This window comes from Bradysia coprophila, unplaced genomic scaffold (genome assembly GCF_014529535.1).
Source record: "Bradysia coprophila strain Holo2 unplaced genomic scaffold, BU_Bcop_v1 contig_138, whole genome shotgun sequence".
Classification (NCBI taxonomy): Eukaryota; Metazoa; Arthropoda; class Insecta; order Diptera; family Sciaridae; genus Bradysia; species Bradysia coprophila.
In genome coordinates, this window is record NW_023503409.1 from 1,858,045 (window position 1) to 1,869,571 (window position 11,527).

At 37.7% G+C, this 11,527-nt stretch overlaps 3 protein-coding genes across 6 annotated transcripts; 1 reads left to right on the forward strand and 2 right to left on the reverse strand.

Moving 5' to 3' along the window:
* The first annotated feature begins 233 nt into the window (after positions 1-233).
* Positions 234-3,345, forward strand: LOC119073369 (neuralized-like protein 2). Its single transcript, XM_037178789.1, has 5 exons — positions 234-591; positions 668-832; positions 894-1,004; positions 2,207-2,389; positions 2,467-3,345. Exons 1-5 carry the CDS (start codon positions 387-389, stop codon positions 2,580-2,582), a joined length of 780 nt encoding a protein of 259 aa, XP_037034684.1. The 5' UTR covers positions 234-386; the 3' UTR covers positions 2,583-3,345.
* A 1,522-nt stretch (positions 3,346-4,867) lies between these two features.
* LOC119073370 (sulfotransferase 1C2-like) lies at positions 4,868-5,842 on the reverse strand. Its single transcript, XM_037178790.1, has one exon. The coding sequence runs from the start codon at positions 5,745-5,747 to the stop codon at positions 4,920-4,922; it is 828 nt and encodes a 275-aa protein (XP_037034685.1). The 5' UTR covers positions 5,748-5,842; the 3' UTR covers positions 4,868-4,919.
* A 1,080-nt stretch (positions 5,843-6,922) lies between these two features.
* LOC119073372 (trichohyalin-like) lies at positions 6,923-9,727 on the reverse strand. 4 transcript variants are annotated; one of them, XM_037178793.1, is made up of 3 exons: positions 8,933-9,727; positions 7,117-8,509; positions 6,923-7,054 (listed from the first exon to the last, which is right to left on the reverse strand). In XM_037178793.1, exons 1-3 carry the CDS (start codon positions 9,532-9,534, stop codon positions 7,022-7,024), a joined length of 2,028 nt encoding a protein of 675 aa, XP_037034688.1. In that variant the 5' UTR covers positions 9,535-9,727; the 3' UTR covers positions 6,923-7,021. The 4 variants fall into 4 exon arrangements, with proteins under 4 accessions (XP_037034688.1, XP_037034689.1, XP_037034686.1 ...); XM_037178794.1 differs by having other exon boundaries at positions 7,117-7,582; positions 8,096-9,727; XM_037178791.1 differs by having other exon boundaries at positions 7,117-9,727.
* Between the last annotated feature and the right edge of the window lie 1,800 nt (positions 9,728-11,527).

Consider the following 11,527-nt stretch of genomic DNA (forward strand, 5'->3'; position numbering starts at 1 on the left):
TTTGATGGTAACGTTGCGTTGTGAATTTAAAAAAATCAAGTTTGCAGCGTTTGCAGCTTTTTCGTTCTAAATTACTAACCAAAAAATCGTTGACAACGCCGAAAACACTTTTTGAAATTTCCCACGGCAATGCAAAATGAATGCCATCTTCACGCTCATTCGAAAAGGGAAAATCACAATCCACATCAATCACAATAAATCTCCGGATACATTCGTTGATTTTGACATTTATTTTGAAAGTTACAAAGGTTACAAACAACCATTATTGTTAACATTACAACACCGAAATATTTTGATACAGCTTGTGCGAAGCTCAACGTTGGTTGTAAACGGTATTATTAAACAATTGTCTCTTTCGGCTGGTTTATTAAGTCAACACTACGACAATGGACAAAGGGAATAAAGTGTTGACCCGATTTCATCCGTACCATGGACAGAATATTATTTTGTTGGAAGAAAACACAGTAGCATACAGGAAGGCTAGTTTTGCCAATGCACTGTCTTTTTCCGAGCGTCCCCTTCAATTGGGCGAAATATTTTTGTTAGAAATAGAAAAAAACGAAGGCGGATGGTCAGGACATATGCGATTGGGTGAGTGATATCAATTCCTACAACGTAGATTGCGTTGAAAATAAACTCAGTGCAACAACAACAAAAATGTTTCTAGGATTAACACAAATCGATCCCGCATCAAACAATGGATTACCACAGTATGCACTACCTGATTTGACAAATTTGGGTACCAGTTGGGTGTATCCGATTACCAAGTATGTGACCAAAGCAGACGATCCGGTTGTTGACAATCCAATGACTTTAATGCGCGATTTGACAAGTGAGCACTCGCTTTCATTCCCCTTAATCGAAACGTTGGATAAATATTTCTAATTTTACAGAAACGGACAACAGTTTTTACATTAGAACATCACGAGGAATCATTCCGCGGAGCATATTGAAACCACTTTCATCAGATGGTAGAACGACTGACATTTTACCGACAGACAAAGGTAAGCGTAAGAGTAAGCTGCTTTTGAAGGATGACATTTTATCGACTCTATTGCGATTTTGTAAAAGTTGTCGGAATATCGATAGAGTGTTATGATGATAGAGAAGAAGATATTTTGACAAGTACCCCAAGGCAAGTTAAAATAAACTGGTCTTCTGTCCTCTCGCTTTCAACGTACCACGTTGAAAGAGAAGCAAATACTTTGACAAGTACCCCAAGGAAAGTTATGATAACTAGTCTTCGGTTTGCTCGCTCTGATCATAACAGTCTATTGCGTGTTTATTGTTGGATGATGAGAAGAGAAAGTAATTCCTTATGTGAGGTAACAATTTTGTGATAAAAGCACAAAATCGACTTCGCCTCGGATACACAAACTCTACATCTTTCGAAGAACAGTTGCCGAAGCAGGTTGCTCAATAATACACGAGTGAGTGTGCGAGTATCACAGAGTTGTTTCCGAACGAAGTACGTACCAGCATTCACTGTATCTGATTTACTACCTGATCCATGCGAAAGTTGATTTTCACATAGGAAAATGAAAAAACTGAACCGAAAATAGTCCTCACGGAATCACGGAATCATTTTCACTGCGGGCAAATTGCATTGTAATGGTCAACTTTCGCGTGCCCAACGCATTTATGCTATATGAACGCTAAAGTGGCATCTCGGATCAATATGGAATAAACGAGATACCGATTTGCAGTTCTAGTAGCATAAATAGTTTCATATAGAGTGCTAGGTGAGAGCGAAAGCCAGTTGAATTTAACTGGTCTCTGGGTCAGCTGTCAAAAATACATGAATTAAAAATTTTGAGTCAGAGCCTGTTTACAAAGAAAATACCCTGAGACCAGTTACACAAAGTTCGCTCTCACTTAACACTCTATATTGAATGTCTGAAAGTTAGCTTGCTTATCCATCATAAGTAAAGACTAGATCCAGTTATTTATGTTAAGTAATAAGCCACATACAGGAGGCGACTTTCAAATGAGTGTAACACCTGTTTTTCAGCTGATCCGCTGATAGTAACAAAAGTGCCGAATCCTGTATCAGGTTAAATAGTTACGTGCACGAGCGCTCTTGTTTGTATGAGTGGATCAGCTGAAAAAGCGCTGTTACGAAATTTGAAAGTTATTTGAAATGTATTTGAAAGTCGCTGACTGTACCAATTTGTCGTCAATCAAATTTAAAATTTCGTCTTGTCAGGATCACGAATCGGAGTCTTCTATAAACAAAACGACAATGACAAAGCTGAAATGCACTTCATTATAAACGGCGTAGACCAAGGACCTTGTGTAAACAATATACCATTCAAAAATGGTGCTCTGCATGCCGTTGTCGATGTCTATGGTACGACGAAGCAAGTAAAAATAATTCAATTATATGGAAGTAAGTTAAGATCTCTCGTTGTTTTGCGTAAATAAGTCCGTTTTGTAACGAACGAAAATGTATTTTATTTTTTTTAGTTTCAACGTTACAAAGCGCTTGCCGTGATGTTATTCTAACGAGTATTTCGAAAATGGATGTGGAACACTTGCCGTTACCACCGTCACTGAAGGAATATCTATTGCATTTTTATTAGAACTTATCATTAATCCAATACGTTCCATTATGCGTTCAAACATTCAACATTGTCTCTACCGAACCATCACATTTATTTTTTGTTTTTGCATTGAATTAGGTCGATGCGTTTTTGTAATATTTTTTCTTGTTCTTTTCTTTGTCAAACAAAATCTCTCGGTAGGACAATTTTTACATTCCTTTAAAACGATTTTTTTTTGTCATTTGATGTGATTATGTGTCTTATAAAATCGATTATATGCTGGACGTGTAATCACTGTGTTAGACATGACATTTGAATTATATTGACTTTTTTTGTGCGTCGGTCGTTTTGTTCATATTAAATTCAGAAAATGTTAATTTCCGATTCGATTCTCCTTCCCAAAATTCGAAGCGAGTACTTATAGTTTCCAATATGTTCTCTCGCTTCTAACAATTATTTTGTGTACGTCCACTGTTAGTCGCTTAACAGATCATGATAAAATTCAGACAATTTTAGCGTAGACAAACCTTCACTTTGTATAAATGCTATATCGCTTGACAAGCTCATCTTCTCATGTTAAGCACCGTTTCTTTGTCAAAACGCGAAATTCGGATGGCACAACATTTATAGGTACAAAGAGATCCCACTAATCAGTGACACCTCTGTCTCTTCATCCTTCCTGGTCGGATCATGTTGGTCAGGCTCTCTATCATCTTATTTTTGTCTCATTTTCCGAACGTATAGGGAGCTATAAGTGCTAAACATTGATATTATTTTGTTGGTCAGTTGAATTGTGGACATAAAAAAATGTGAACTTCACGTGGTGAAGAATGAATCATATTCATTCATGGTTTTCAGTTTCAGTATACGCTTTTTCAATCAAAAAGGAATCTTGCGGTCGGTGTTATATCTTTGTAAATCAGTTCTGTATGTTATTCCCAAATGGGTAATTTTAATGACTAGCTTTTAGTTGTGTAATTCCATTTTATGTCCAATATTTTATGGGTTAAGTTAAATTTAAGGAAAATTGTTTCTACTGTAAGATCGTATTTTATGTACATTTTTTTTAGGTTGAAATAAATACAATTTTACAATAATTCCATTTTTATTTTCATTTTTTTTAAAGGGGATTAACTTAATATGTTCGGTTGTTCTACGTCCTCTGCTGTGCAGCAATTAAAAAATAGTTATTTGTACTACCGAGAGATAATAGTAGATAGCTCTCGGATACGTCGTTTACTCATCTAGACACGAGATATCACATTAAATTTATTGTAGCTCCGACACTACTTTTTTGATCAAAGTACACACTGCGTGTGTTGTGTATTGGTACACATTCATGGGAAGTCACTAAATACTTTCGCAGTATATTCACTAAGACCCTGATGAGGGAGTCATTACTTCATTGACATGAACGTTAAATTCATTTTCCGAGGCTTAGTGAAATAACTTCGGAACTATGTATTTTACCTTGTGTGGTTACATCCCTCGCCTTCGGCTCGAGCTCACACCTGCCTCACACTTGGCAAACAAAAATTTCAAAGAAGGACATAATCTACTATTTGAGAGTTGTGTATTTGTCTATTTGGACTCCACCATGTGGTTATATGCGACCAAACAAGCGGAAAATAGAAAAATCCAACATTCCGATAGCTAAAGAAATTACAGGAGTTATCTCAATGAAATTGGTATAGAAAATTGGAACAAAATGGGACGGTGTCGAACGAAAAGCAATCTACATCATTCCTAATACGTATTATGAATTAGTATCGCGATGCAAAAATGTTGCGGGTACAATGCCACCATCAAGAATCTTAAGTGAGATGTTCTACCTTTGGTCACATATTTTTTGTGAATCAATGAACGAAATTTACAATTTTGTCAAAGTTTTCCGACAAGGCTGTATCCATGTTATCATTAAATCTGTTGATTCTTTACTATGTCACTCATATCGATAGATACAACTTTTGTATTGAATACTTAGCGATATTTGAACAAAAGATTTAACGCTACATGGTAAATAAACGGCAGATTTTTTAAAATAATGTTGATTAACCTGTCACAGACGGCAAGCATATTAACAGTTCAGTTTTACTATTCAAACTATTACTTCGTTTGATCGAAGATTTTCAGAAATTGATTTCAGAAATCTCTTACTTCATTTGTTTTGAACTTTGAACATGCCTTTTGCTATAAAAGACTCCATTAGTCAGAGCTTGTCGCTTATTCTTGCTGTCGTTGTGGATAACAGAGACAGCCGTTGTCTGTAACAGGTTAATTCAGTTGTGGTTTTGACAGATCGATAGCTTTAACTATTTATACTCTGAAATTTGTAAGGAGGAAACGATTTATTTATGAACAAATAATTGTGATATTTTACATAGAATCGTTCCACAAAGTCTCTAGTCCAGTTCCGTCGAATTTCTGATGAAACATATTTTGCAGCCGTTTGTTCTGATCGTTATTTAAATGAGTACGCCAATCGCCTACAATACCTTTTCGTAGAAAATTAGATTTTTTCCACTCATTCATAGTTTCACGCATCGCACCAAAAGAGGACATTTCAACCGTCCTTTTAATAATATCGTCATCGTACACGATATCCAGAAATTTAGCAATTTGAGTAACGTCGCCTGCGGGATCCTTCATTCGACTTTCATAGGTTGTTATCATAACATTGTCGAAATCTTTCCTTTGCCACCAGCTTAATACCCAATCGAAATAGGAACCACATTCAACTTCACCATCCATAAATAATTCAAAAAAGTCATCGAATGGTAAATCTGGTATGCCATAGTGTGGGCTGCTTGTTTGATGGTAGTAAAACGATACTAGAGCATCTTTTGGGTTTCGCAACACTATTATGTACTTAGCGTGTGGGTTCCACGGATGCGAATTACCTTCAATGTGCGTCTTTATTGAATATGGTCTGGTGAGTTGTTTTAGTGATTCAGTGCCTCGATATTCAAGAAATGGGCTTCGAAGTGACATGTCACCTTTTGCTACATCGTCCGGTAGGGTTCCGTTGTTTTGGAGTAAAATCACTATTTGCTGGGTCCACGTTGTGCCATTCTTTGGATAAGTTACGATAAATATATCATCGTCCAATGGTTTATAATTTAGAGCCGAGAGGCATGTTTCAAATGAAAATCCTGGCGCAAATTTGAGTCCATTGACTACTCGATATTGTAGGTGAGCTGCCATTAAATTTGCCTTTAATATGATTTACAGGTTTTTTGTTAAACAACAGAAATAACACCAATGAAACACTTAAACAGAACTGACGACCGAACAGATATTATTACATCAAAATGTGCAATTTAATGCAATATGATAAGCACTGCATATTATTTACTTTCACGACGGTCAGTAGCGCCGAACACAACAATTCCTCGTTTTTCGAATGGTTTTCTTTATAATTTACATCATTTACGTTTAAAATTGAATATTTGATTGAATGTCTAAATTTGCGTCATTCGAAAATTGTAAGCAAATTTAGAATTACAAGAAAATAAATGCGATTTTCGGTTTCTCAAAAGATAATAGTTTAACTAACCATCCCATATCAAATTTAACTATTTTACTCCGCGCCTCTGTCCTATAAATCTATGCAATCATCATCAATTAAAAACTGCGTCTATAGTTTGAAAACAACAATGGAAATAAAGAACTTAGTTTTTTTTCTGTATTCTAATCTGTCTGCACTTCCTATCTTGTTTGTGAACAAACAGAAGTGGTTCTGGTTCGATATACTGTTTAAAAGAGAGAGAGTTGGCGCAGTATCGCTGGATTATTCTATTTTTCTTATTGTACTGCATTGTTTAAACTCCCATTTAACACATTAATGTCAGGGATTTAGGGAGGGTCCAATGGAAAACTCAACAATGCGCACACCGAAAACGGTAAGTCTTAGAGATCTAACGCTTACTCCGAAGTACAAATACCCAAAAAGTACGTTCGGACATTACGTACGTTCAAGGCGTCTCCCAAAATCCAAAACACCAACTACAACGTCATCCACCAGACCTGAAAATCTCCTTCAGCCCGACCAACAAAATTGTCATGCTTCGGGGCCGAAAATGAGTGCAATTTTTCAAATTTTCTCAGGTTCTCGACCCTCTGCATGAAAACTTCCATGTGAACCTGTTTGGGGACGTTTGATTTAAGGCACTTTCGCTTGTAGGCCTTCAAAATATTTTTGAAAGAATTTTTTTTTTGGCGCGTGACAATATTTTTTGACGAGATGAAACTTCTGTTTCGACGCGTGAAAATATTTGAATATTTTGTTAAAATAAACCTGAGCAAAGCCGGGTACTCCACTAGCATTAGCTATAAATACTGTAAATAAATCAGGTCAGTGAACAGATTCGAATTCAATATTCTTTTGCGAATTTTATTGAGTTTTAAATAAAATTTCAATGGAAGCTCAGTGTGTGGATGCGGATATGGATGCGTCAAGTCGAAATGCTACTGTTGATTCACAACCCGAAAATCCCGTTCGTAGAGTGAACCTGAAATTTATGAATTTTGGGTCAGTCGAAGGGTCTATTCTTGAATTAAGCAGCAAAGCTACCTGTTCCGTCATGACGCTTTCTTTTAGTTTTTGTGCAGCTCTCTGACGTTTTTTCCCCTGATACTTGAGTCGTTGTGCTATTTTCGAGGGTTTCAATTGTTCCGCCTTTTGTTCCTCCGTTTCTGTGGCACTTCGTTTCAATTGTGCCATTTTTATGCGCTCCATGTTAGCAATTCGTTGCTTTTCTGTTTTTTTCTTATATGCAATTCTGTAGCGTGCTCTACGCATCGCCGCTTGTTCGTCCGTTTCCTGTGCTCGATACATAAACCATCGCATTCTAAACCGCTCCAATCTCTCTTCTCTTTCCTCTTCTGTTAAACTTTCACGATACTTTAACGCTACCATTCGCTTATGTTCCAACCTTGCCGCCCTTTCTTCTTCGGTTTCCATGGCGAGTCGCTGTAATTTTATTATTTCACGGCTTTCCCGAAGTTCAGCCCTTTGTTTTTGCGGTTTTCTTTTTCTGCGGTACCATCGTTGATATTCCAATCTTCTCTCCCTCTGTGCTGGTGTTTCGTTTGCCAAATTTTCAGCAGTCAGACGTCTTTTTCGTGGTCTTCCTCGTTTGGGTCGATTGGTATTTTTAACAGTTTCAGTTTGATTATCCGCACTTTGTGGTTCTTTTTCAGCGGCTTGGTTTGCCAACCGCTCAGCACGGTTACGTTGTATTGTCAACTCCTCTTCTTCTGTTGGACGAGGGTGTTTTCGTGGACGTCCCCATTTGGGACCTTGGTTTTCGCGTTCGTTTGCCAACCGTTCCAAAAATGAAAGTTTCTCCTGCACTGTAAGGCGAAGGTGTTGCGGAGGGCGTCCTCTTCCCCGATTGGTGCGATAATATTCTTCGCGTACTTCAATGCTCTCAATCGCAGGCCCTACGATGCTCGATCTTTCTTCTGCAATTTCGTTTGTCAACCGTTCAGGTTTCAACGTCAGTTCATCTCCTTCTGTTGAATATGATATTGATTTTCGTTTTGCCAAATTTTCAGCCGTCAGACGTCTTTTTCGTGGTCTTCCTCGTTTGGGCCGATTGGTATTTTTAACAGTTTCAGTTTGATTATCCGCACTTTGTGGTTCTTTTTCAGCGGCTTGGTTTGCCAACCGCTCAGCACGTTTACGTTGTATTGTCAACTCCTCTTCTTCTGTTGGACGAGGGTGTTTTCGTGGACGTCCCCATTTGGGACCTTGGTTTTCGCGTTCGTTTGCCAACCGTTCCAAAAATGAAAGTTTCTCCTGCACTGTAAGGCGAAGGTGTTGCGGAGGGCGTCCTCTTCCCCGATTGGTGCGATAATATTCTTCGCGTACTTCAATGCTCTCAATCGCAGGCCCTACGATGCTCGATCTTTCTTCTGCAATTTCGTTTGTCAACCGTTCAGGTTTCAACGTCAGTTCATCTCCTTCTGTTGAATATGATATTGATTTTCGTTTTGCCAAATTTTCAGTCGTCAGACGTCTTTTTCGTGGTCTTCCTCGTTTGGGCCGATTGGCATTTTTAACAGTTTCAGTTTGATTATCCGCACTCTGTGGTTCTTTTTCAGCGGCTTGGTTTGCCAACCGCTCAGCACGTTTACGTTGTATTGTCAACTCCTCTTCTTCTGTTGGACGAGGGTGTTTTCGTGGACGTCCCCATTTGGGACCTTGGTTTTCGCGTTCGTTTGCCAACCGTTCCAAAAATGAAAGTTTCTCCTGCACTGTAAGGTGAAAGTGTTGCGGAGGGCGTCCTTTTCCCCGATTGATGCGATAATATTCTTCGCGTTCTTCAATGCTCTCAATCACAGGCCCTACGCTGCTCGATCTTTCTTCTGCAATTTCGTTTGTCAACCGTTCAGGTTTCAACGTCAAAAGTTCATCTCCTTCTGTTAAATATAAGATAGATTGTTGTTTTGCTGCTGGTTCGGGAGGCTTAGAATATTCAAACATTTCTGGTTGATGAACCATACGCTCTATGTTTCCTTTGTCTGCGATTTCGTTTTCCAACCATTCCCCAGGTTCCAATATCGAGTTTTCCTCTTGCACTGTTGAAGGTGACTGATGATCAGTAATATCTTCAGGCATTTCAGTATCACAAATCAAATGAAGTTCTTCTTCCATTTTCACCGGACGGTATTCCATGAATCCATTTTCATCTGAAGATTCGTCCTCTCGTTCCATTTTAACTGAGCAGATCCCTGCAATAACGAACTCCTGCGGTACGTTAGCTGCTTCATCCGCTTCATCCATGCACGAGGTCTGTCCAATCGTATCTTCTACCTTAACCGAAATTTCATGTTTGACGTCAGCTGTAACTCTATTCAGTGTTGATTCCTCTCTGTTCTGTATCAAACGACGTCGTGTCCATGGCTCGGGAGGTTCAGGAGGCTCGACCGGTTCAGTTTTTTCCGGTACCTGTTCAGTCGATTTTGTTTCGTGAGTCGTTTCCATTCTTTCGAGAATTTCATTTAATTCACTTGATTAGTTCAGTTAGTTCATGTTGTTTCGACAGCGGTACTTGCGCTATTGACTTTTTGGGATCAGTGTTCGGTGTAAGATTGAAATTCCTTTGGATTTTCACGAATTTTGTACTATTTTCAGTTAACTTGTTGCCTATTGCAGTTGAATATATTGTGTTGTAAACAATTCGTAATCATTTGACACATTTGACATGATTGACAGATTGTAGACATTAGTTCGATTAGTTCTTAAGTTTTACCAGAGTCATCTACACACATTGATGGAATGAATTTTTGAAATCGTTTTTGCGCAAAGTTTCAATAATTTTATCCGATCTAGGGTCCAAAGTGGCTTATTACACACCTAGGGAAAACAAGAAATTTGGTTTAGGTTTCAAAAGCATGTAAAATCCATTACATAACTTGGAAAAAAAAAGTTGAAAAGTAGAGTTTTCGTGTGAATTTTGTTGATCCGAGGCGAAGCCGAGGTCACTAAACACACGAAAACGAAATAACTATTACATGACAAATGAATAAAAGTTGAAAAGTCAAGTTTTCGTGTCAAGTTTGTTGATCTGAGGCGAAGCACACACGAAAACGTGACGATTCATTTTTATCCACCGTCGGAAGTGTTGAAATGCATTTCTTGGTTCACTTTTTCATCGAATCGTTCACTTAAAATTCAAATTTTAGGCACACTTTCGGTGTTTCAACATTTTTCAAAACCAAAGTGACAGTTCACGCCATGATCGCCATGATACAAAAGTTGAGACAATAAAAATTTTGTCACCAGAGATAACGTCAACATCATCAACATCATCTCTGCCGTAATTTGTAAGAAAAACAATTTCCAGTGGAAATAACAAAATAATTTCCAGTATTTCTTTTGTTATTTTATTGGAAATTGTTTTTCTTCCGAATTACGGCAGATCTTGTCACCGTCGCACTTTTCGGGTCCTAGGTATGAAAAATACATTTTACTTTACAAGATATAAGCATGGTCCAATCGTCCTTATTTATTTTATGCTCATCACTGCTCGCTCTCTCAATTTTATTTCATGATACGAACAACGTTATAATTGATTGTCCTGTACAAATAATTGTTCCGCCTAAGATGGTTTCAATTTCCATTTTGGAATGTCCTCCAATTTCCCGAACTCGCTGGCTTCGTCAACGTCCAGCCAGCGTGGCGAGTGATCCAAATCTTAGACTAATCATTACTAGACCGGAATTTCGTACGGCAAAATGTCATCATGTCCCCAACATCAATGAATGTCAACACAAGGTATGGTCGAATGTCAAACTTTATCTGTAGCGGAGGTGAGAGGTGAGTTTGTTTATAAGAAATCGCTATGTCCTCCGGTTTGTATGAACGGACCATACCTGGTTTGTACATTCATTGCCCAACATCAGTTTGTATAAGATGCATATTTCGTACGATTTTATGTAGAATGTTGTACAAATACATGTTGTAGGCGTTGACATTTTTGATAGTTCTCAATTTAGCATCTTCAAAATCCAGTATCAGGAATGTAGTTTTGGTTTTAAAATTCTGGACAATTTTTAGCTAATTTACTCTGAAATTATGGTACAGCAAACGTGTTTTTCAAAGTGAGAGTTAGTTTAAGATAAAGAGACTGAATTTTCAAGTGTTTTTTTTGTGAACTATGAGAAAAGTGAGTGTTTTCGAAAATATCATCGTTAACCCATTGCAATCAATCACCGTTCCTGGAACAACTTATAATGGTCTCCATCTGATATTGAAGTCTTCTCCTCTATCACGCTAATCATTCCCATATTTATTTGTTTTTTAAATTCAAATGATGTGTATTGGAATCAAATTTAAATTCTTCGCGCTACTTTGCCCACCAATTCTCACACTACCAAACATTTCGTATTTCATTTTGGGACCACATATTTTACGTAATTTTGTTCGAAATTTCCTCTCTAGGTATAATTACTCTTACCAAATGCAGTTAGAAATG

Bases quoted from the DNA above. Each gene is read 5' to 3' on its own strand.
- LOC119073369 (XM_037178789.1), top strand. From the start codon at position 387: ATGGACAAAGGGAATAAAGTGTTGACCCGATTTCATCCGTACCATGGA. The intron at 833-893 runs GTGAGCACTCGC...CTAATTTTACAG, and splicing joins TTTAATGCGCGATTTGACAA to AAACGGACAACAGTTTTTAC. The intron at 1,005-2,206 runs GTAAGCGTAAGA...TCGTCTTGTCAG, and splicing joins CATTTTACCGACAGACAAAG to GATCACGAATCGGAGTCTTC.
- LOC119073370 (XM_037178790.1), bottom strand. From the start codon at position 5,747: ATGGCAGCTCACCTACAATATCGAGTAGTCAATGGACTCAAATTTGCG.
- LOC119073372 (XM_037178791.1), bottom strand. From the start codon at position 9,534: ATGGAAACGACTCACGAAACAAAATCGACTGAACAGGTACCGGAAAAA. The intron at 7,055-7,116 runs GTAGCTTTGCTG...CATAAATTTCAG, and splicing joins AAAGCGTCATGACGGAACAG to GTTCACTCTACGAACGGGAT.